This window comes from Leuciscus leuciscus (assembly GCF_965113295.1).
Source record: "Leuciscus leuciscus genome assembly, chromosome: 1".
In the NCBI taxonomy this organism is placed as follows: domain Eukaryota; kingdom Metazoa; phylum Chordata; class Actinopteri; order Cypriniformes; family Leuciscidae; genus Leuciscus; species Leuciscus leuciscus.
Genome location: NC_138725.1, coordinates 77,687,467 through 77,714,219, shown reverse-complemented (window position 1 = coordinate 77,714,219; position 26,753 = coordinate 77,687,467). Strand labels below are relative to the sequence as shown.

General features: G+C 37.9%; 1 protein-coding gene across 4 annotated transcripts in view; it reads right to left on the bottom strand.

Moving 5' to 3' along the window:
* cep112 (centrosomal protein 112) overlaps positions 1-26,753 on the bottom strand; it is a gene marked incomplete at its 3' end in the record, with an annotated part of 200,048 nt that overhangs the window by 107,900 nt on the left and 65,395 nt on the right. For 3 of the 4 annotated variants that reach the window (XM_082185304.1, XM_082185305.1, XM_082185307.1), the window contains 3 exons: positions 25,607-25,666; positions 22,883-22,962; positions 2,005-2,140 (listed from right to left, as the gene is read on the bottom strand). In XM_082185304.1, the coding sequence (XP_082041430.1) occupies positions 2,005-2,140; positions 22,883-22,962; positions 25,607-25,666 (276 nt within the window). The remainder of the gene's footprint in view (positions 1-2,004; positions 2,141-22,882; positions 22,963-25,606; positions 25,667-26,753) is intronic. The other variant, XM_082185306.1, reaches the window with a different exon arrangement.

Below are 26,753 nucleotides of genomic sequence, written 5' to 3'. Positions count from 1 at the left end.
GTCTACTGCCACAACGCAGTTTGCTCTGGTGAAGAACGCCCGCTTAGACGGAAAGCGACAGTATTGTAGGTTTCTAGAGTGCCAAAATGTGATGGTGTTTCTTATTTCCTCAGAATGAGACGAGCACTTGGAGAGTTCCCCAGACTATTAGTCAAAAATGATAAGTTTCTGCAGAAATCCTCATAATGGAGGATTTATATAGGAATGCATCATGTGAGTAGATATCACTCAGAAACGCGCAAATATAACCCGATAGACTTAATACATATACAATCAAATATAATGTTTGTTTACAACTATCTTTCTAATTTAAAACTCTGAATTGACCATTCGCAAAGACCCGCCCCCTTTAGTTACTGTTGCTATGTCCGACAAGCCATGCCGCTCTTTCAAATGTGGTCATTTATTAAAGAAATTTAAACAATACAAACCATTTTGTGGCTCTTTAATGTGTCGAGACAGATCGCTGCTCGTGAAACGATCATCTCTTCCTTCTAGTTAATTTATAGCATCAAATAAACATGAATGAACATCAGAAGGAATGTTGTTTTAACCGCGGAAAGACATCAGTACACACCGTTTTTCAAGTTCAAATCCTCCAACGTTTATCTACTAACTCTCTTGACTGCTTTGTCGGACAAAAATGGCGGATTCGGCGGATGGCGGATTATGATTGGTCAGATCGCCTGTCAATCAACTCCCTGCGAAGGGTGAAATTAGTGATGAACCAACATACATTTTTTAAATAAACACCAAATCGAAAATATAGTTTATTTAATAATCAATTAATTAATCCCCCCCAAAAAAGTCATAATCAACACAAAAATGTTTTTAAAGTAATAAAACACTTAAACTGCACATAAGGCAGTTTTTATACGGCCTTTTAATGACATAATTATGTTTCTACTCCAGTTCATCCAATTCGTAATTTCGTTAGATGGTGGCTATAATAAAACCATGAAAGATTTCTTCAAATATATGTCAAATAATGAAGACATCATTAACAGGTTAAGTAAAAAATATAATGAATATGTAATAAAGTGCATATATTTAGTAAAATGCTCCTTTCTAGAGTTATTTATTCTATCTAACTAACAAGGTAGGTAAAATATAACATTATGCGACATTGTTAACAAGCTGTTTTAATGACGTCTTTCCACGGTTGAAACACTGAGCGATTACAAGTTGTACTGTTTCTTCCAACATTCCTTCTGATGTTCATTCATGTGTGTTTGTGTTATAACTAGTTGTAAAGAGGAAGATCTTGGGATTTATGAATCAATATAAAGACATTGAAAAATCAATATTGTCAACGTTATGATAATGTTATCCACGTGGTGTGCAGGAAAAAGATGCAAAACAATTTCAGTCGAAACGTTTTTTTCTTAATTTTTTCAAAATATTTGATGCCATCAACTCAAATCCAGTGATTATTGTAGCATCTTAGAAACATAACAAATGAGATTTAAGCTTATTGATTTCAATCTGATTGTGTGTCAGAGGCTCGGTAAACAGGCTGAGACTTAGGGGCTGTTTCCAAGACACCGTTTTCAACTAAAAACGTTAAAAAAAAATTGTTTTGTCCGTTCATTTACACGACAACGACGTTTTGGGTGCCTTAAAAACGCAAACTTTTGAAAACGGGTTTCAAAGAGCAAGATTTTAAAAACAGTCTCCGTGTAAACGACAAAAATGTGAATCTGTGAAGACGATGACGTCATGCGCATGCGTATTACGTGTTCAGGCTATAGTGTTTCATCGCCATCTACTGGCCTGGCAGCAGAATACAGCGTTTTTAGACGTTTTCGCGGATCCGTGTGAACGGGGATCGTTTTGACAATGGTGTCGTCCGTACGCGGAAAACGCAAAAGGTAAAACTTCTCCGTTTTAAACATATCGTTACCGTGTAAACGTACCTTAACGTCTCTTTCAAATACCTTGCATTTCTCCTCTTCGAGCTTGTGACGCAGTGTAAACTGTAGTGTGTAAGCGCCCTGGACTCACCTGTTGCTTCATGTCAGCGTAGGTCTTCTCTGAGCTGAGCTCCACTTGCTTCTTAAAGTTCTCCAGTGCGTTCTCAGCCTGATGGGCCTGATGTCTCTGACTGTCCCGAACACGAACCAGCTGCTCATCTTTATCCCTACAACACAAAACACACACAAACTGATACACACGGATAGCCATGTTATTCGGTAACACTTTATTTTACAGTGTCATTGTTACATGTAGTTACTATAGTAATAACTATAAATTATGCATAATTACATACAACTAACCCTCAACCAAACCCTAATCCTACCCTAACCCTATAGTAAGTACATGTAGTTGCTTAATATTACTCAGTACTTAAATGTCTAATTACACTGTAACAACGACACCTTAAAATAAAGTGTAACCCATTATTCTTAAGAGTAAGAACATAGAGAAAGTAGAGTGAAACTCATAACCGAGACGGAAAACACGTCACTTGTTGTGCTCTATACTTATTGTTTATCAGCTGATTGGGGAAGTGTTTCATGTTCACACAGAGAACTTCAGCGCACAAATGTGTGTCGACGCAAAACAAACAGCGTCTCAGACTCATGTCTGACAACAACGCTGAAACATAACCGCCAAAAGAGCTGTCAGTTGCAAGCCAGACTGCAACAAAGAGCTTGTCAAGCTGCTTTCACTGTCTATATCCGTGCATGTGTGAGGATGTGTGTGAGGCACATCTCGCCCTCCGTTTAAAAGGGTGTAATTACTGTGGTAATTACCTTAAATTGAAAGAACAATTCAGCAGGGCCAGTAAAACTACACATTAGTTCTTCATCAAACAACACATCCAAAAAGCCACTGACAGAACAATATCAAAGAGGAAACATGATATCAGACATTTAATGTGAGGAATATTTTTCTTTAATTTAATTTATTAATTTAATTTATTCAAAATGATATAAAAATTTGGATTTAGATTTATCGGCCAATATATCGGTTATCGGCTTTCAAATATAAGAATTATCGGTGTGACGGTTCAATGAGTCGGTATCGGTCAAAATTTTCATATCGGCGCATCCCTAATTTTGTTAATAATGATTTAAAGTAATAACTATATAATAATAATGATAATATTTGTACACAATGCTCCACACACACAAAACATACACATAAAAACCCGCTCTCTAAATGAACATCATCAGATCATCCTTCTTTAGTTATTGTCTCATTTAGCACACACATAAAAAACAGACATAACAATAAGAGGAAATTAAAAACAAAACAACTGCAACAAAAAAACAGAAAAGTTGGGGACCTTTTTTCTTTTTCTATGGCCTCTTTTCTGTGTAATTTTGGTCTCTCTCATGTTTGACATCAAAAGATCTAGAAATTGTTTCTCCCGGACTGTTGTGTAGTCTGTAATTATTAATCTGTCTTGCAACATGAATGCCTTCAGGGCAGAGCAAACACAAAAGAGCCTTCTGCACATCTCTGTTGTGGAGCAACCAGCAGAAAAAAAAAAAAAAAAAAACACTGGAAGAAAGAAAGAAAGAAAGAAAGAAGAAAACAGGCGTCTAAACAAGAAAGAAACAAGAAAAAGACGAAGCCACAAAAATAGCACTCTCTGAACACTCAGAGCTCCAGAGAGAAGAAAGAGCAGCTCGCTGAGAGGAAGAGAGGATTAGTTAGTTAGTGCTTCGTTTATGTGTGTCTATCTGTCTTTAAGGTGTAGTTCATACGTTACAATAACACCAGTCACATATTCCATTAAACATGCACCGTTTCTCTTTCTTTATATGTTTCTCTTTCTTTATATGTCTATGTATGTTACGTTTGCTGTTTGCTGTGTGACCCGGCCCTTACTTTGTCTCTGAAACAACTTTACTTTTTGATTGACGTCACCAAAGCCCTCTTTCTCAAACCCTCCCCTCTAATTACACACATTTCTAGTGAAAAAATACTAAATTACGCTGTTCCTCTCATTACTTTAATGCTATACATGTTAAAAAATGCCTAGTTCATTCAAAGCGTACTTATCTGACAGTTAATCATTTGTAGCAGTAAATTAAGAGATGTCTCATCGATCGCAAGTTCAGTATGGAGTACCACAAGGCTCAGTACTAGGACCGTTGCTTTTCATCCGGTACATGCTACCCTTGGGAGATATCATTAGGAAGCATGGCATTACATTTTCACAATTAAAGCACAGAGACCCACATGGTTGTTTTTTTGGATGGTTCTCAACTTTTTACCTTACAGGATTTTACCTTACATAATGAACCGTTATGTTTTTATTACCTTAAAATTAGCCGTTTCTATCTACGCACACCTTCCCCTTACTTACATCGACATGTTTCTACGGTGGCCCTGAACGGACAAACGCGATTCGTCACTATGTTGTTCTTCGTGTAAAGAAGCTATAGCTAAAGTCAGCGAATAAAACACTGACACATGTAAAGGTTGATCTTCTAAGGTGTGCAGTGCTGTGAGAAGGCAACAAAGCCTGACCGAGGGTGTGTAAGAAGAGCAGACAGTTCGTCACCATCCGTCACAGAGAGAAGTAAGATGAGAAGGACAAATAAAGCAACGCGGCAGGGAACGGGGAATGCCAGCTCCGCAGAGGTTTGAGCTCGGAGAAGAGTGGAAGACGAGCAGGCTCAAATTAAAGATGTGCCGTCAAAACCAGAGGAAATCCTTCTCATCCTGCACTCTTTAAGGGGATTTTTTTTTGGGGGGAAAAGCAGAAGGAAGGGACTTAAGGAAAGGGCGACAGTGCTTCCGCCTAGCCACAAGTCAGACAAGGAGGGTCAATTTTCCAAACCTCCTTAACCACAGGACGCCTCCGATGTGGAGAGAAGGACGCTTCGATGGGGAGCTCGTACTGTAAATAAGACTGGAGAAGATGCTGCTAATTCAAACGCTATGGCCACACAAACGCACCCATTCATTTTCATTCAGGCTGAGTTCAACCCGTCAGACGCCTGAGTCTCTGGCACACACACGGCCTCAAGGAACCTGGGCTCGTGACCCATGAAGGACGCCACAATAAACACGCTTTTATGATTATTTTTAGATTTATGCTGACTCAGCGATAACATAAGTATACTAATGAGCAATGCATTTTGGGGAAGATCTGCTAAAATTAGAAAACATAAAAAACAAGCCATACATATATATACACACATATATATATATATATATATATATATATATATATATATATATATATATTTATATGTTTGGATTATAAAAGAACCAACCCTAAATTATCTTATTGGAAATTTTAGAATTATAGAATTTCACCAAACACAAAATAATAATTAAAAAAAAGCTCCCAAAAGAACTACCATTATTCTTAATAGGATATGGACTTTTTTGACGAGCAGAACATTGTTTTAATACAATGAAAGCACTAATATAGACTCCAAATGATCCAAAAGCACAAAATATCCTGTTGAAAATCGAGATTATCCAACAGGATCTTTCCGACATGAATTGATTCTTGTTCGATCTCGTTGGGAGTCTATCTATAAATTATGAGATATCACTGCTTAATTGTATATTGGCTATAATAATAAGTGCAAGTGTAATTATACATTAAAGAACTGAGTAGTAATGATTAACTACATGTACTTGCTATAGGGTTAGGATGTAGATTAGGGTTAGTTGCATGTAATTATGCACAATTTATAGTAATTACTATATTAACTACATGTAATGTGTAACAAAAGCACTGTAAAATAACAATAATGTTGTATATATTGTATATTTTCTATATATCATGGAGCATCTGCATGAGGGAAGTCGTGAGGCTAAAGAGCTTTACATACGCGGCATCTTCACATTAGACTCCCACTTGGCCAACATCAGTCTCTCTGGACGTGGGCTATAAACACACTGGGAGAGACATATGGATTCCAGGTGGATTACACCTCTCCACACCAGTGCGAAGCCAAAGGCCGTCCACTCCATGAGCTCATCATGACGGAATGATAACACATCCAGACCCAGATCAAAGCTGGGGCCCGAAAAAGAGGCAACACATTAAAGCCAGAGGGAAAACTCAAAGCTGAAATTTTCAAAAAGAGGAGAGCCTCATTCCTCTGTCCCCAGAGAGCCAGAAACGCACAGAAACAGTCTCGCACATGCAAAAACACATTTGTCCTTTGTGCCAGAAGTAGCGTGAGCGATTGAAGTGCATCAGAAATAGAACAAAGCATAAGTTTACTGTCAAGTGTAGACAGCATCCCTGATTATAATGGGTTTAATTTGCATTTGTCGCGTCCCACCACTTAAAGTGTAGACAGCATCACTAATTATAATGGGTTTTATTTGCATTTGTCGCGTCACACAACTTAAAGTGTAGACAGCATCCCTGATTATAATGGGTTTTATCTGGATTTGTCGCGTCGCACAACTTAAAGTGTAGAAAGCATCACTGATTATAATGGGTTTTATTTGCATTTGTCGCGTCGCACAACTTAAAGTGTAGACAGCATCACTGATTATAATGGGTTTTATCTGCATTTGTCGCGTCGCACCACTTAAAGTGTAGAAAGCATCACTGATTATAATGGGTTTTATTTGCGTTTGTCGCATCGCACAACTTAAAGTGTAGACAGCATCACTGATTATAATGGGTTTTATCTGCATTTGTCGCGTCGTGTCACCTTGTGTTCAGCCGTTACCGGGGCAACCACTGTTTCTGCTGCTCCTAAAGCGCCTCCTGCTGGCAGCTCTTTATAAACAGCATAATTTTGTGCAAACCTGTATTAATACTAGTGTGGATTTTTTTCTGCAATATTCACTCATGACAGTAAAATAGGGCATTCTAAGTCAATCTACTGCAGTATTTCCTCTCACAATCAGTAAAAAATGTGATTAAAGGTGGTATCAGTGATTTCAGGCCCAAAAATATTTTTGTCACATTCATCTAATCTTTCCTAACGATCCGCTAGCTGCCCGCCCCATAAGCATGCCGTCAAAAAAACGCGTCTCTGTAGGCAGCCTAGGCTCTGAGATCTGCACACAAAAACAAATGGTTTAGCCAAACACTCAAAACCAAAACAAATAGTGTTCCAACCAATCACCGACAGGGGGAGGATGTTGTGAGGTTGCCTAGAGAGACGCGTTTTTTTGACGGCATGCTTATGGGGCAGGCAGCTAGCGGATCGTTAGGAAAGATTAGATGAATGTGATACAAATATTTTTGGGCCTGAAATCACTGATACCACCTTTAACACCCAGTCATGCATGGAAAAACATTTAATACCGTCGTATACCGTGAAACTGGTATAATTTTGAAAAATACTGTGATATGGATTTTTGGTCATGGGCAGTTCAATGATGCCACTTTTACAGCAATTTCACACTAATGCAATAAAGGAAAGACAAGAGACTATTGGTGTGTTAAAGTCAAGTCGGATAGATCGTATTTACCAGTTAAACACACATGAACGGCACCACGAAGGCATAATTATGAGTGAACAAAAACATGGTGGATGTAATGGATGCAGCATCTATTTTCATAGTAAATGTGTAGAAATGAATGTAACTAATTGTACAATTACGCTAGAATATGAAATGATTGAATTTACAGCACCTGCATAAATTGAATAAAAACTTAAAGCAAAAACACGGCTTATGCACATTCCTTACTCATTATTTTGTAGAAGTAGAGTTTTGTAGAAAAGGTACGTTGCCATCTCGCTCTGACCAAAGTCGTAAATAACCAACATGAATGTATTGCAGATATCATTAATTTTAAGATTTTAAAGTACGACATAATTCGAGAATTTAGTCTGATTCAAAGGGGAATCATAATGCCGAATCCTGACTGACGACAGGTGGAGCTGGGGAGGGAGGAGGGTAATTCGCTCCTGAGAAACGTGATAGCGGTCGATAATACTGAAGGAGCTTATTTACAGTATGTATACAGTGATAGGCGTCGTATTCCTATAGGTAGACGTGGATCAGCTGAGAGTCACTGATGCGAGCTTGACTAATGTGACCTACCAGAACTGACGCTATGCTTGATTGCAATGAACTTGACTTGGTATTGGGTTCCGGAATTAAAAACTCCAGTTATTTTTCTCCAAATTGAGAAAATGATTTTTAACGATCACTTATAAAACCCTTAAAGAGTTCCAAGGTTGTTAATCAACGGTATATGCTTTTGTTTAAAGCTGTCTGTTTGCATTAACTTATCGTTTTCAAAATAACCAGCTAAATGCGCAGTGAAAAACTACATTACCCATGATGCACTGCAAATGACTGATCAAAGCTGATTCTCAAGTCAATATGATTCTCGCCTTGCAGTCAAAACACTTAAATATTTGCATTTTATTTGATATGCATAGTTTTGCAGTAAACTTAAAATTGTTTCTATAGATATAATCGACAACTTTCAATTAATAGTTTTCGGCTACACTTTATTTTAAGGTGTCATTGCTACAGTGTAATTATATATTTAAGTACTGAGTAATAATAATGCACTTACTATAGGGTTAGGGTAGGATTATGGTTTGGTTGAGGGTTACTTGCATGTAATTATGTGTATTTTACTGTTATTACTACGGTAAGTACATGTAACAAGGACACTGTAAAATAAAGTCATTTTTTATTTGATTGTCATGCACAATGCATCATGGTTTTGTAGTTCTTTCCCTCGGTAAGTACGCTGTATTGTTTATTTTCTTCAAATACAAGTTTGTAGGGTTGTGATTCACCTTATGGCTGGTTGGCTTTGTTCATGGCTTTTAATGAATTTTTTTCCAGAGCCAACACCCTCTTGACAAATGTTTATAACGTACACAAGACGATTACCGGACGGCACTTTCTAAATGAAATGCATGATGAGGTCTGGTCGAGTGAATGCAACATAACACTGATATCAGTCCAGTGAGCAGTAAGCCAGTTTTCCACTGCAAACACAGTTCAGGATCATGAAATCAACATGCAGCTTCTGTGCCAGCTATATGCATTTTTTTCTTCTTCTTCTTTCAGACTGCCTGCATGCTGTCGAAATTATTCACTTCGACAGGCTTTGATGGTGAGGAAATATCTGGCAAGCGCTTGTGAAATCTGACTGCTAAAAGGTTTGTTTTATTCTTTTAAATTTGGAAATGACCCAAATAGACATGCATTTACTTATTTGACCCACATTTTCTGGGTCATGATGGTGTTGCGACGGTGTGGACCACCAGGGGTGTGTGTTGCTGAATCAGTGTGTGACTCTTGGGTGGGATTACACTCAGGGACGCCTCTTAATTAATGTCATTCCCCGATGCTAAAGACACATGCAGTGACACACACCATAAGCACTCCTTGCTTTAAGTGTGGGCCGATTATTCAACGATGTGGTTTGCGTACGATACAAGAAAACAACAACATCTGCATCCCTTTAAAACTTCCAGAGGAAATTCCAAACATGAGGAATTTGTTCTTCGTATTCAGAAAGGTTACTCCTGTGGATCAGTGTGTTTGTGTGGCGCCCCCTACAGGACGATGCTGATGGTATGCATGTAATGCTCTGTGGAAAGTGTGACTGTGTTGGATTTAAATGCTTTCAGATGCATGAACCAGCGGGGCTGTTTTCTCCATTCATACGCCTCCCGTTTCTCTCCTAGCAACAGCACTTCTCTCTCAATGTGTTTTTGGACACTTTGGATTCATTAATTTATAGTAATGCTTCGGAACATCAGGCATGTGTTAGACACACATGTATGCAGGGCCATAACTCATAAACAATGCGAAGTTTAAAAAACAAAATAGTGCAGATAATCGCAGATGAGGGGAATAAAAACAGATGAGGGGAATGAAAGTGTGTGTTCTTGTCACATACGCAGCCTGGTAACTTCTCTGTGTGTTTAGGCGAGCATCTTATTTGAATCAACTTGGCAGATCAAAGCGGAGATCAGATTTCAATCATCTTATCCACAATCAAAAATGAAAGCTTCTGCACAGCAACACATGTGAATTGTTTACTTGCCAAGAGCAATCCTGCGGATTTTCAATCAAACACAACTCGAGAAGAAACTCATCCTTATGCTGAGATGAAGGGGTCACGCGTGTTTCTTCAACATGTTTGATCCACTTTGCGACTTGCACTTTCACTAGTTAATATCATTTGTCCAATAACAATGGAGAATTTTTCTGAAACATTATGAACATTTGTTTCCATTTTTGGAACAAAATGACGCGTGTCTTCGTCTTGCTAAGGCTAATTCCATATCTAGTATTGTCTTCTAAACCGAAAATAAATGAATAAATTAATTTATTAAAATTGTCTCACACTTTTTGAATAATTTGACAAAACCTTTATAGGAAATGATTTTTTTTTTTTAAGTTGTTTATGCTGAAATAGCACCACGACTGAGACTGTATAAAATGTATGTGAATAATTAAATGGTTTATGCTTATTTCACTCTTACATTAGCAGTTTTTAAACACTAAATAGGTTAACAAATGAATAGTAACACAATCTATACATACAATTCATTTGAAAAATAGCCAAAATAAATTATTTAGGCATTGAATTTCAAATAAGTTTTTAAAAGTGATAATGTGATCATAGTTGAGGAAACACCTTCATATTCATTATACAGACCTTAAAAAATATTATAGCTAATAATATATCTAGTATCGATGTCTTTAAATGAATAATGGCAGCATTTTACGTACAGTGCTTCCCATACATTGATCACAGTATCAGCATTGACTGCCACAAATGCATTTCAATGCTTCCCCTTCATTAACTAGAATTTATTTAAACTTCTCATAATAACATAAAAGGTCTTTAATGTCGTGTGTTGCGCCATTGCTGTCAAACAAACTAAAATCTGAAGTGTGATTAGGCTTTGTGTTTGCTTGCCAAAATAAAACTAGTTTTCTGCCAAAATAAAAGCTTGACTGCAGTTTCCATCAAAATAAATGTTAACATAATATTAAAACATTATTAGTAGTAGTAGTATGTAGTGCATTGACTGAGACACTATATCACAGCTAAAAAGAGGTTTGAGCCCCTTTTAAAGTTCAGGTCAAGGCAATGCACACTTTTTCTTTGTTCAATTTGCACACTGAACATGGGTTGGAGCTAATAATTGTGAACTAACACCAAATGTATGCATCCCAGGCCTGATATTAAACCAACAATCTCTGTTTACAAACCATTATGTATTTTTTCCACCAATATTGTATTAAACTGTCAGGTAGCATGCATTGCACTGCATTGTGGGATATAATGTTTCATGTAGTGTGCAAATAATGTAGTAGGTTACCCAGACATGCAAACAGAAAGTTCATACACTCGGCATAATGCAAAAATAGTAGGAGTAGTATGCCATTCCAAACACACCCTAAAAACGGACTCTCCCTGGCTCGGAGCATCAACACAGACTGACAAAAATACATATCTGTCAGCATGGGGTTGTGGCAAACACACAAAGAATAGTACTTTGAAAGGTGAATAGTACTTTAATAAGCTTCACAGGAGATTCCAGGAACAGGTAAACCAAGAAAACGTGCGTAACTTAAACGAGGCCGGACAAACACTGAGTGAAGGTGATCAACTTAAATACCCGTAGTCATGAACTAAATGACGAACAGCTGTGATGAACGAATGTCCATGGTTACTGATGAGTGGCGGGAAATGAAAACAAAGGAAACATGTGACTGAAGACAAACAAACTAAGGGGCTGTTTACACGACACCGTTTTCAACAAAAAACGTACAACTTTTTAGGCGTTTTGGCCGTTCATTTACACAACAATTGGCGTTTTGGGCGCCTGAAAACGCAATCTTTTGAAAACGGGTTTCAAAGTGCACGTTTTTGCAAACAGTCTCCGTGTAAACAATACAATCGTGAATCTCTGAAGACGATGACGTCATGCGCATGCGTGTTACGTGTTCAGTCAGTGTTTCATCGCCATCTACTGGCCTGGCAGCAGAATACATCGTTTTTAGCCGTTTTCGCGGATCTGTGTGAACGGGGATCGTTTTGACAATGGTGTCGTCTGTATGCGGAAAACTCAGAGGAAAAACTTCTACGTTTAAAGCATATCGTTGTCGTGTAAACGTACCTTAAATGTCCAAGAAAGTGAAACTAACTGAACACAAACGTGACAATATCACAACACACAGACACTAATTAGCCTCTTCTGTCTGTAGGAGCTCAGCAAACGCATGTTTTGGTAGAGATTTGCACAAATACAAATGATGAGTTTAATCTGCAGTTCATCCAGGGAATGCAACACTGTCGTCTTCAAAACGAGGACGAGTTTAGGGCCAGCTGGTTTATTTTCTTGCCTATTCTTATCCTCCGTCTGATCCAGCGGGACTGCAGTGATTAGCCCGTTTGATGTTGGCCTCTGAACCCCCAGGGATGTGCCCCCGGACTGGGCCGAAGCCGAGACTCAAAGAGATCCGCAGCTGCAGACGTGGGACAACATAGTCGGGCCAAGCACGGATCCCTGTGGCACTCCCCTCATGCGAGTTTACGCTTACAGTCACGCCGCATTTTAAGACAAACATATTGTCCTGCCATTTGCAGTGATGGGAAACTGAGTTGGCCTGTGTATGTGACTCTGCTGTTTGCAAAACGTGTGCTTAAATAGATGCAAAGCAAACATGAAAGGAAATAAACCTGGTTCAGCTCCAAGAAGTTCTGTATCACTTTCGCCAAAATAACATCTAAAGTGTGAACAATTGTTTGTCATGTATATGCATTTCCTCTGATGATCAGACAGACAAGAGCTAACTTTTTTGTTTTTTTTCCCCCCAAGTGCGATAGCTCGCTATGGCATTTCCATAGCAACGGAAAGTTAAACAATGCACCGATTCTCATTTGCATTGGGAAGGGGGAGCCTCTTTTGATGGGAAGGGGGCTCGGGACAAACAAACAGCACACCAGCTGCTTGTGTCTGCATGCATATACATGTTTAAATTCACATGCGCATATCAAAAGGGCACGCAAAAGCCTAAATATGCAACAAAAATGATGCTAAATATCACATACATTTCCTCTCTGTCACACATTCGCGTGTGGAAGTGTGTCCAACAAGCCAGCATATAATGCGGCGAGCAGCCAGCATTTTATGCGGTTTCATCTCGTTTAAATTTCTCCGCTCATCCTCTGATCTCTGCTATCAAGCGTTGCTCTCTTGATGTGTGCGCTGGCTGGCTGTTTGAAGTTCAGCGCTGACTTTAAAGCGGCCAAAATACCCTGAACGGCAGGTAGGAACCAGACCGGGGGATCCTGGGTGCTCGTTAGCCCAATGACTGTTTAATTAGCTCGATGAGGACCGCGGCGTAAATGCGCCTGCCTATTGACACAAATGGGCATCTGTGTTGTTCATTGCTCATGCGGGGCTAATTTATTCATCCTCAGCCGTGTGTGTCTGGCGCACTAACACGTACGTCAGATAAAGGCACTCGTTTCATCTCGACACTTTAAAGCAACGGCATAGGGGGGGAAAAAACACAATTCAGCAGATGAAAGGAAGCGCTGTGCTGTACAGAAACAAGACATGCAAAACGTCCTGGAATGGTTTTAAATTACATATGTGCCAATGACAGCCAGACCTGATTTCTTTCGTTTAATAGCTGTCCTGTTTCAGTGCATTTTTTATTTTTTTTATTTTTTACAAAAGAGCCAACAATAAACTGCCGGGAGGTTCGTTACTAAAAATGGATCATTTGTGATGCAAAGATATAAAATATAGTAGCAACCTTCATGTTAGATCATGAATCAACATTGAATTCAATCTGTCCTGTATTATACTAATAATTGATGATAATACAAAATCTTTGGTGCTTAAGACATCCTAATTCAGTCTATTACACTAGAGCATTTCAGTAATGATGTACTTTTGTGGGTCAACCTGGAAGTCAGCATCACACTGGTTTCCCTCGACAAAAGGATTTTTCCACTGGCTGTTGGATTATTGTGGAAAATAACTGTCTATGTTGCTATAAGGGAAGCTATGTGACCAATGAAACGTCATGATTATCGTGATAATCTTCACAAATGAACATAACATGTATGAATTTTGAAGCTTAAATACAATCATGAGAAGTAAAGCGCAAAACAACAAACTACACCACGGTCGCACTCCAACACCAGCATCAGCGAGTTAAGGCCCGTTCACAACAAGGACGATAACAATAAAGATATAGTTCTTAAAATCACTCTCAATATTAAAGAATAGCAGAGTTCACACCACAGCTGTAACGATAACGATATAGAGGAACGATATCGTAGGGATCACTTTCAGAACGATTTTTTTTCCAGCTGTTGAACGATAAAACACTGACAGCCAATCAGAATCCACTCGAATTTAAAGGGCTCGCGCATTTAAAATGGCAGACGACATTGCGGAGAAGCTAATCGCCGAGGTCCAGAAAAATCCACCAGTGTTTGACAAGTCAAGGCTCTTTTCAAGAAAATGGAGATGGAAAACAATCGTTCATTCACTCTGAATAAATGGTGAGAAGTATTAACGTTACAACATTGTCTTGCTTCCTTTGAAGTTGCGATGAAAAAGACTAGGTGTTGTTTTTATTCCACTATATTGACTATGTCGGCTAAATTACACTACCTTCACTCGAAACATAGTATGCTGAGGACATCTGCTGGTTAAATGCAACAAGAACAGCAAAAACATGTTCAATGACATTGAACACACTTTGAAACCGCAGCGCGCGAGCTTAGAATAAACAGACCATTATCGTTCATTGGTGCGAACACAAACATAGTTATCGTTATAGTTATCGTTCTTGGTGTGAACGACCCTTTAGAATAGAATTGAGTTAGAGTAGTTTGCAAAAGCGTGATTATAAACACAACAAGGCTGTGAAATTGGACATGTGATGAGTTTACCTGTTCGATGTGGTGACATTTAATGCCCCTAACAACCTTTGTAGTCCTATTTAGCCACTTGTTAGCAATCACCTTTTTTACTGAAGTATTTTATATTGTAGAATAAAACCTGAAAATATCTTGAGCTTGTGTTCATCACAGACCTTATTTCAGCCATTAAACCAAAAACACATTCATAAAACCAATTGACTCCTAAAATGCTAACTCGTTTCAGGTTTTGGACTACAAATATATAATAGTCATCCCAGACTATTGGATCATGACATGACAAAAATCCTTCAGTCATAACTATATTTCGGTAACACTTTACAATAAGGTTCATTAGTTAATATTAGATAATGTATTTGCTAACATGAACTAACAATGAGCAAAACATTTGTTACACTATTTACTAATCTTTGTTAATGCTAGTTAATAAAAATACAGCTGTTCATTGTTTGTTCATGCTAGTTCACAGTGCATTAACTAATGCTAACAAATACAACCTTTGATTTTAATACTGTATAAGTAAATGTTGAAATTAGCATTAATAAATGCTGTAAAAGTATTGTTCATTCTTAGTTCATGTTAACTAATGAACCTTATTGTAAAGTGTTACCTATATTTCTTATTTTAGTTTTAGTCGGCTAGTGACCAATCACTGAAAATACTGAGTTTTATTAAGCGTGCACTTTGACTATGATGGGGAATGTTCTTTGCTCGCTTTCTGTATATAGTTTATCCTTTAAATTTACAGTACAGCTTCCTCTATTGCTTTCGATCCCCCAAAAATGTGTTAATGTGTGTGAAAAAACAAAAAACAAACAAATCTGAAAGTGTGTCAAGCAAAGGTATTCTTTTAAAAACGATTAATTCAGTCCCAAGTCTTGTGCTCCAGGCGACGATGATGTCACATGTCCACTGGCGGAGTTAATGACTGAAATCCAATTAAACGTGTGGTTGCTGCCAAGAGTGCGTGATAAACCAGGACAAGGGCCAAACAAACAAACAAACAAACAAACAGCAAATAATGAGCTCATCAAGTGGGCCGAATCCAACCTGATGTCATTCTCCAACCTAAATGGGAAGTTTTCCACCAATGTTTTGGACAATGTAAATAACCTCACATCTGTGCCTGGTGGGTGCGTTAAACGAGGCACGCAGTTTTAGGATTGAGTAATGATGCAGTCGTTTGACCATTAATGCAGACATGTTGGTCTGCTTTTCTGAAAACAATTACTGATAAAAAGTAACTTAACAAAAGTCAATGGTCATGAGTTCAACTAAAGCAAACACTGATCATCATAATGATGACCTCAAACTAAACATTTTCAACCAAACATCAATATCTTAACCTCTGTTAATTCTCAATAAGAGCTTCTGTAGACGTCTGACAGAAATAAAGCCAGTCTGGTTAGTAATAAGTGAAGCTGGTAATGCTGTTTGTGGAGGTGTTTCATCAGATATTGAGAGATTTAATGTCTTTTATCTTCAGTTCAACTAATGCCTGGTTCAGATTACACGATTTTAGCCCGATTTTTGGCACGATCCATTTGACGTAGGGTGTCAAGGGGATTCGTAAACGACAACGGGCGTCGGGACGCAAGATTCGATCGTTTCATCTCGTATAGTGTGTCATAGTGGGCGAAAACCTACGTCGCGTTTGCGATGCTTCACGACATCACGATAAGAAGACTAGCATGTTTAATTCCACGACGGTTCCGTCAAGAGTGAGTGAGTGTGAGTGTGTGTGTGCGCGAGTGAGTGAGTGAGCGCGAGTGTGTGTGTGTGAGTGCGTGTGTATGTGTGCGAGTGAATGTGTGTGTGTGTGTGTGTGTGTGAGACGGCACGCGATGACTGGTCGGAAAGCAACGTGTAGTCTGACATGTTTCTTGTCCACGACACGACAAGATTTTAGGAGTCAAAATCGTGTAATCTGACACAGTGACTTTCGTAACAGACAAAAAAATCATGTAATCTGAACCAGGCATAAGGCTGTGTCTGAAGAAAGTTGTAGTTTGTGTTCTTATTTCTCTTTCTTTCAGTGCTTGTTCACAGCAGATGTTTGAATGATTGAAAGAATGTTTCAGGAACATCACACTAACCTTTAAATAACATTATTAACATTCAGGAAACTGGACATTTTTATGTTCTTGGAATATTACAAATCAACGTTCCTAGAATATTTCATTGTTCATCAAAATTAAGTTGAAAGAGCGTTTGAGGAAAATCACACCTTCTAAAACACGTTCCTCTAACGTCCAGAAAACTGGACATTATTTACGTTCCCAGAACCAACGCTGAATATTTGGAGAACGTTCTTATAACAAAACTCTGTTAGCTGTGTACATGCTGCTTCATCCTCAAATATCACAAGCATATCTACATACACTGAAGCCATTTGACAAATTGAAATGCAATGCAACGGTATAGTGATAGCAGAGAGAAAAACAGCTGTTGACAACATCAACATCAACAGTCTTAAACTCAACACGTGGTGTGTACGTTAAACGTGGCACGCAGAGTTTTGCTCTCTTTTCCAGTGAGTGACGGTGAAAAAGCGAGGCTAGACGAACCAACCTGAAGTGTGTGATTGCACCCGATACACAAACCCTGCGAGCTTCCCTTCAGAACGCCATGCTAACCACTTCCACATCTCCCGATGCATTCCTGCGGCTGGGAACGGGCTCCACATCTAAAGACTCCGCTGTGGGCCAGGAGATGGCCTTCCCAAAACAGGACTTAGAGCAGAGCCTCTTCAACAGCCCCATAATCCAGTCCAGACCACAGCATTGTTCACATTTCACTGGCCTCTGCTAGCACTCGACAATACAGGAGCACAGCTGGATATAAAGCCGGGTTCACACTGAGCGATTTCGGCCGCGATTTGGCCGTCTGAGATTTGGCTAAGATCTGGAGTCTTTGAACGTTAGCTTGACATGTTCACCGACAGCCGATTAATGACCGATGCGATCAAACTTTACTCCGACAAAATTCTGGCAGAAGATTTGATTCAGTCCTGCAGTGACTTCTCCTACGACCACCGTCACATTGTCTTCATAGGAGACAAGCCGTGACCAAAGTAACGTTAGAGATTTCTTTGTAGCCACCACTTCAATCCCGCGTGTAACGCAGGTCATATCACAAAACGAGTCATTGATTGAGGATATAAAAGTCTGGACGAATATTCTTGCGATAACTGAGATCTTACAGTGTGACATTAATGATAACTGAGATCTTACAGTGTGACATTAATGATAACTGAGATCGTACATTGTGACATTAATGATAACTGAGATCTTACAGTGCGACATTAATGATAACTGAGATCTTACTGAGATCTTACAGTGTGACATTAATGATAACTGAGATCTTACAGTGTGACATTAATGATAACTGAGATCTTACAGTCTGACATTAATGATAACTGAGATCTTAGAGCGTGACTTTAATGATGACTGAGATCTTACAGTGTGACCTTAATGATAACTGAGACCTTACAGTGTGACATTAATGATAACTGAGATCTTACAGTGTGACATTAATGATAACTGAGATCTTACAGCGTGACTTTAATGATGACTGAGATCTTACAGTGTGACCTTAATGATAACTGAGACCTTACAGTGTGACATTAATGATAAATGAGATCTTACAGTGTGACATTAATGATAACCGAGATCTTACAGTGTGACATTAATGATAACTGAGATCGTACATTGTGACATTAATGATAACTGAGATCTTACAGTGCGACATTAATGATAACTGAGATCTTACAGTGTGACATTAATGATAACTGAGATCTTACAGTGTGACATTAATGATAACTGAGATCTTACAGCGTGACATTAATGATAACTGAGATCTTACAGTGTGACATTAATGACAACTGAGATCTTACAGCGTGACATTAATGCCAACTGAGATCTTACAGTGTGACATTAATGATAACTGAGATCTTACAGCGTGACATTAATGATAACTGAGATCTTACATTGTGACATTAATGATAACTGAGATCTTACAGCATGACTTTAATGATGACTGAGATCTTACAGTGTGACATTAATGATAACTGAGATTGTACAGTGTGACATTAATGATAACTGAGACCTTACAGTGTGACATTAATGATAACTGAGACCTTACAGTAGCTACGTTTACATGGACACAATCGGAATGAAATCAATCCGATTGATGAATCCGAACAAGGTGTTTACATGAATGATAAATAAAGTAATCGGGTTGATGTGTGCGTTTATATGTCACAAGTTTCAAATCGGATCTGATGTTTTGACATGCGCACACTGCACGAATATACAGAGTTTCCCGCTTTTCGTGCATAAATATTCTCCTCTATTGGTTCTGTACGTAATATTAATTCGTCTCTGGTCATAATTTAGAGCATATTAACCGTTTTGCCGTGCTGCTTATTGATCACGCAGAAAAAATGCCCCTCCCTGGGGCCAAAACCAGTCGTCTGTGGATGAGAATCCAAAACAAGGACTGGTGGGACGTTGTCCTGCTTCACTTCACAGACGCGCGAGTGAAATGAGAATTTTAGAATGACGGGAAACTTATTTATATGACACTTTATTAAACAGGAAGAACAGCTCGTTCCGCGCGTCATACGTCATTACGCTAGTTAACGTCATTGCACATGCGCAGTCCTTTCAGTTTCGGTTTTCAATCCGATCAAGTGTTTACATGTTCTCTCGATCGGATTACAAAAGGGATAAACCACCCCTTTCAATCCGATCGAAATTTCATTCGGATCGAGCTCAATCGGATCAGTTAAGGTGTTTACATGAAGGTTTTTTAGTCCGATTGAGCCGTCAGTCCGATTATAAGTGTCCATGTAAACGCAGCTAGTGTGACATTAATGATAACTGAGATCTTACAGTGTGACATTAATGATAACCGAGATCTTACATTGTGACATTAATGATAACTGAGATCTTACAGTGTGACATTAATGATAACTGAGATCTTACATTGTGACATTAATGATAACTGAGATCTTACAGTGTGACATTAATGATAACTGAGATCTTACAGTGTGACATTAATGAAACTGAGATCTGACATTAATGATAACCGAGATCTTACAGTGTGACATTAATGATAACTGAGATCGTACAGTGTGACATTAATGATAACTGAGATCTTACATTGTGACATTAATGATAACTGAGATCTTACAGTGTGACATTAATGATAACTGAGATCTTACAGTGTGACATTAATGATAACTGAGATCTTACAGAGCGACATTAATGATAACTGAGATCTTACAGTGTGACATTAATGATAACTGAGATCTTACATTGTGACATTAATGATAACCGAGATCTTACAGAGCGACATTAATGATAACTGAGATCTTACAGTGTGACATTAATGATAACTGAGATCTTACATTGTGACATTAATGATAACCGAGATCTTACAGCGTGACTTTAATGATGACTGAGATCTTACAGTGTGACATTAATGATAACTGAGATCTTACAGTGTGACATTAATGATAATCGAGATCTTACAGTGACATTAATGATAACCGAGATCTTACAGTGTGACATTAATGATAACTAAGATCTGACATTAATGATAACTGAGATTGTACAGTGTGACATTAATGATAACTGAGATCTTACAGTGTGACATTAATGATAACTGAGATCTTACAGTGTGACATTAATGATAACTGAGATCTTACAGCGTGACTTTAATGATGACTGAGATCTTACAGTGTGACATTAATGATAACTGAGATTGTACAGTGTGACATTAATGATAACTGAGATCTTACAGTGTGACATTAATGATGACTGAGACCTTACAGTGTGACATTAATGATGACTGAGATCTTACAGTGTGACATTAATGATAACTGAGACCTTACAGTATGACATTAATGATAACTGAGACCTTACAGTCTGACATTAATGATAACTGAGATCTTACAGTGTGACATTAATGATAACTAAGATCTGACATTAATGATAACTGAGATTGTACAGTGTGACATTAATGATAACTGAGATCTGACATTAATGATAACCAAGATCTTACAGTGTGACATTAATGATAACTGAGATCTTACAGCGTGACTTTAATGATGACTGAGATCTTACAGTGTGACATTAATGATAACTGAGATTGTACTGTGTGACATTAATGATAACTGAGATCTTACAGTGTGACATTAATGATAACTGAGACCTTACAGTGTGACATTAATGATAACTGAGATCTTACAGTGTGACATTAATGATGACTGAGATCTTACAGTGTGACATTAATGATAACTGAGACCTTACAGTGTGACATTAATGATAACTGAGATCTTAAAGTCTGACATTAATGATGACTGAGATCGTACAGTGTGACATTAATGATAACTGAGATCTTACAGTCTGACATTAATGATGACTGAGATCGTACAGTGTGACATTAATGATAACTGAGATCTTACAGTGAGACATTAATGATAACCAAGATCTTACAGTGTGACATTAATGATAACTGAGATCTTACAGCGTGACTTTAATGATGACTGAGATCTTACAGTGTGACATTAATGATAACTGAGATTGTACAGTGTGACATTAATGATAACTGAGATCTTACAGTGTGACATTAATGATGACTGAGATCGTACAGTGTGACATTAATGATAACTGAGATCTTACAGTGAGACATTAATGATAACTGAGATCTTACAGTGTGACATTAATGATAACTGAGATCTTACAGTGTGACATGACTTTCAGCGAGGATCAAATATTGCCTTTGGACACTCAAATGAGAATCAGCATCTATAGCATAAATAGCATAAATAATTGTAAAGTAGGGTGTCGCGATACACAAATGTTGGGTTGGCGATAACCTTAATATTTAAAAAATGAAGTAGCGTTATCGTGCTAATTAGGGGTGTTGCAATATATCGGCTTTGGCGATAATCGTAATATTTATACACGTATGATAACATGACTTATTAATGGAATACTTGATTCTGATTGGTCAATCGTGGCTTATTTTATTCCCCGATAAAAAAATATGAATAAAAAACCGCTGAAAACAGATAACGCAGGCTCATCTGGATTGTACACTGCTAGCACTCAACAATACAGGAGCACCGCTGGATATTACAGAGGCAAGACTGAGCAAATACTGCCTTTAATTTTGTTCAAAAAGCTTTTTTTTTCTTTCTTTTGACAATTTTGTTATGTTTTACAATTGCTGTTCAATGTAAAAAGTTGTTAATGACTTTGCACCCTCACGCTTGAAAGCATTTGTTTCTTCACGTACAGAGAATATAAGACAAACAAGAGCTTGACTGTAGCCACGTCTCCATTACTCTTCAAATTGCGCGAATTGAAATTGCGAATTGAAAATACGCCCAATAGAAACACGTCAATTTTGCAAAAACTCCCATATATCACAAAAAAGTATTTACACTCGCATGAGGTGATTTTTCAGGCAATTCGAAAAAGCAATATTTCGCAAAACTGCAATGGAAACAGTTTTTGCGCATTTACAGGTCAGCTGACGTACGTAACAGTCGATCGTTCTTTAAAGATGACGCGGTGTGTTTAGACAGAAGACGAGACCGAGTTCTTCATTAAACTCATAAAAGACAAAAGTCTCAACGAAACAATAAAGGAGCACTGTAAAAATCAAACTGAGCCCAGAAGTTTGTGTTATTACAATTTGAAATAACGTCTTTCTACGTTAATATACTAAAAAATGTAATTTATTCAGTATTTAGGTAATTTTCAGCATCATTACTCCAGTCTTCAGTGTCACATGATCCTTCAGAAATCATTCTAATATGATAATTTGATGCTCAAAAAACATTCATTATTATTATCAATGTTGAAAACAGTTATTTACATTTTTATTTCAGGATTCTTTGATGAATAGAATGTTTCGAAAGAACAGCATTTCTTTGAAATTGATCAATTTGACAAGGCAAAAAAATGTAAAAGTCAAAAGTTTAACCGGTATGGTGTCCAGTTTAAAGGCTTTGGCAGGCGTTACCTGAGCGAGTCCTCCATCTTGCTGATCTTCCTCTTGCTCTCGACCCGTTCCTTCTCCAGCTGGGCCTGAAGCGTCTGCAACTGGGACAGTGTCAATCACTCAATAGGCTTTCAGCAGCACAGCTCAACAGAGCTGATCTGATTTAGTAAAGGTCAGAGGTCGCATGCTGGCCTGCAGGTGTATATATACGGCCTGTGCTTTGCAGATGTGCCCTTGACAGAGGTCCTGCTTTATAACCGGACCGGCCCTTTGAAGACGGCACCAGGTGTCTGAGGTTGATCTTAAACCTTACCTTCGCCTGATTGTGTCGGGACAATTATTAAAGCGGCCCTTTTTATGACAGTTCTGCAGCTTTGAAGACGTTTGAAAGGGAGCAGCTCCTATTAAGTCTCATAATTAGTGGGGCAATCAGGTCGGGTCTATTACTGTCCCGTTATGCTCCCCTTTCATTTGGGGAAACACTTGATAAATACCAACTAGGTCCTGTTTCCACCTGGCGTTTTAGTGGTCTGATCACATTTGCAAATCATTTGGTTTATTTTTCTTTTCTGATGTAGTTTTGGTTACTTGTCACCTTTTTTTGCCTTTGGCTTTTGGCTTGCTTAGTTGGGGACATTTAATTTAATATTCAACAATATTATTGATCTGCCTGCATTGACACCATTATATGTGACCCTGGACCACAAAACCAGTCACGAGTCACACGGGTATATCTGTGGCAATAGCCAACAATACATTGTATGGCTCAAAATTATAGATTTTTCTTTTATGCCAAAAATCATTAGGATATTAAGTAAAGATCATGTTCCATGAAGATATTTTGTACATTTCCTACCGTAAATATATAAAACATGTATTTTTGTGAGTGAATGCAGCACAATCGCCAACATAAATGGACAATTTTAAAGGAGACTTTCTCAATGTTTCGATTTTTTGCACCCTCAGATTCCAGATTTTCATAATAGTTGTATCAATAAAGCTGACTTGACTTGATAAGTGGCCAGCGATAAATACAGGAGGAAATGAGGTCTAAAACGTCTTGTGATCGAGACACTGAAATCACATACTTGAGGAAGTCAAAGATGTTTGCGACTACATCGAATTTGTAGCAGAACGCTAGTCGCTACTCGCCGGCACTCACTTAAAGGTATAGCGGAGGATCTTTCCAAATTTTAGATAAAACCCGCCCTCTCCACTTTTTGAAAAGTTTGATTGATTCACCAGAATGATTGACAATTAGGAGGACCAATAGTTTAGACTACCCACCAGGAAGTAAAACATCCTCCGCTATACCTTTAACATGTGGCTTTTACGGGAAAGCCAATCTACCAAACAAAGTGATTTAACTTCGCTGTTGTATTAAAACGGTTGCGGTGGAAATCATAGTCATGTAACATGAAATTGTTGTTGACAATGCTACAATTTTCTGTAACACTTTGTTTTACAGTGTCACTGTCACATATGTTACTTGTAGTCACTATAGTAATAACTATTGCTTATGCATAATTACATGCAACTAACCCTCAACCAAACCCTAATTCTACCCTAACCCTATAGTAAGTACATGTAGTTTATTAATATTACTCAGTACTTAAATATATAATTACACTGTAACAAAGACACCTTAAAATAAAGTGTAACCCAATTTTCTATATGTCATAATCATTTGTTAACAAGTATTCATTACTTCAATGAGCTCATTGTTTCTGCCTTAAATTATTACATTGTTTAAATTAGTACATTTTTAGCTAACTGTGTGATTTCTATATGTACATTTCGGAAATACATAACTTAGACAGTCACCTCTGATAACAGATCACTCTAGATATTAATGTGGACTCAGTGATGTAGAGTTTTGGTGAAATAAGAAGGAAGAGTCTTGTTGAAAAAACCTGTTTGAGTTTCTTTCTTCTGCTGAACTAACAAGAAGATATTTTGAAGAATGTTGGTAACCACCGACAGTTGAGGGTATTTTTGTTCTACTATGGAAGTCAATGGGGTCCATCAACTGGTCATTCTTCACAATATCTTCTTATTAGTTCAACAGAAGAAACTCCTACAGGTTTGGAGCAGCTTGAGGGAGAGTAAATTATGATTTGGGTGAACTATCCCTTTAATGCCAGGTGGAAACAGGGGCCCTTGTAACGATCACTCGATTTTACAGCCTCAAATCTTCCCTTCATCAAAGTGAACTAGGGCAATTGAGAGCAGAGGAAATGCTTTTATGTCTAACTAAAACGGCCTGCTTCGGCTTATACTGCTTCTGAGACTGCTGCTGATTATGAAGACTGGTCAGTCTCTTTTCAAGTTTATTGTAATTGTTGCAATATTATAACTAGGGCTTTAAACTTATAAAGTTTGGTGTGAATAATCAAAAGTTTAATATGTGCAAATCAATGTAAAATATAAATAAATAAATAACCCCTGGGCTCGAATTAAAGTTAACAGGATTTTTTTCAATCAGGCAACTCACCTCACTAAACCACACTTACTGAGAGCAGGCACACAGAGTCTGTACGTTTCTTTATAATCAATGACTCTTGCTTTGATATTTCATTATGCTGTATAATGACTAGGCTGACCCCTAATAGACAACCAGAAGAGGATTAGACGACCAAATATTCAGAAGGGGTAAGCACAAATAATGACATGTCCAAACACTTATAAATAAGCCGTATTGTATTTTTAATAATATCGTGCAGAGTTTTTGATTAAATTAATTACCTTTTTGACAGTGCTGTTTTGCAGATCTGTTATCTCTTGCTGCATCTTATTCTCTTGGTCCTGAACAAAACAAAACAAATCAAATCAAATCAAATTCAGGCTATGTTTACACGGAAACGATCTGAAGAGAAAACGCAAAAGTGGCGTTGCGTTATCACTTTTTATACTACAGGGCCGTTGAATGCTTGAATCTGATTGGTTGACGAACGTTCTAAGGTGTGCATTATTTTCAGGGAAACGCACGGCTAAAGTAGTTCCAGGCAGGTCTTGACCGCATTACAGTTCCATATCACTTCGCGTAGTCAACTGTAATAACGGAAAATAGGATACAATTCATAACAAGAAAAAGCATTTCGCCCCATGCGCTTGATCTGCATTTTTCAATGTCTAGCTTCACAATCAATAGAAACATGCAGTTTAATTTGAATAAATAAACTATAAAGTCCTATCTATAATCAATAGAAAATTAAACTGAATATAGGCTAAATAAATGGATAGTCCTGCAGCACGGATTTTTATTGCAGATAATTTAACAAATAAATAATTATTGATAGGCCTACTTGTTAAAAGGGCTTTGGGTTTCATTTATTTGGCTAGTCTACTGTCATCTGTCAATAATAAAAATAAAATAAAAGAATTAACGAATTAATTAAAACGAATTGAATTAATTAATAAATAATAATATTGACGCACATGCTTTTCTGTCTCATTATTGCAACATCTCTCTCTAATAACTGCATTAATAACTGCATAAAGCCGGGAACACACTTTAAGGCCGGTTATGAATGTAATTTGATACTTATGACTGATCATGCCCAAACGCGTGTTCAGCGCGTTCAGTCTGTGTTCAAAGTCGGTGTTTAAAATCTGATGCAGTCGATGAAAACAGTCAGAGAATGTGCCAGCTAGTCGTGTGACCCCAGCATTAGTCTGCTATCAGCCGCTCAAACCTCCGTTACTAACTCTACCTAACCCTAACCCTAACTCAGCATTAGTCTGCTATCAGTGGCTCAACCCTCCGTTACTAACTCTACCTAACCCTAACCCTAACCCAGCATTAGTCTGCTATCAGTGGCTCAAACCTCCGTTACTAACTCTGAAATGACGTTTTGGAATTAGCAACGGAGGCATGGGATTAGATGCGTAA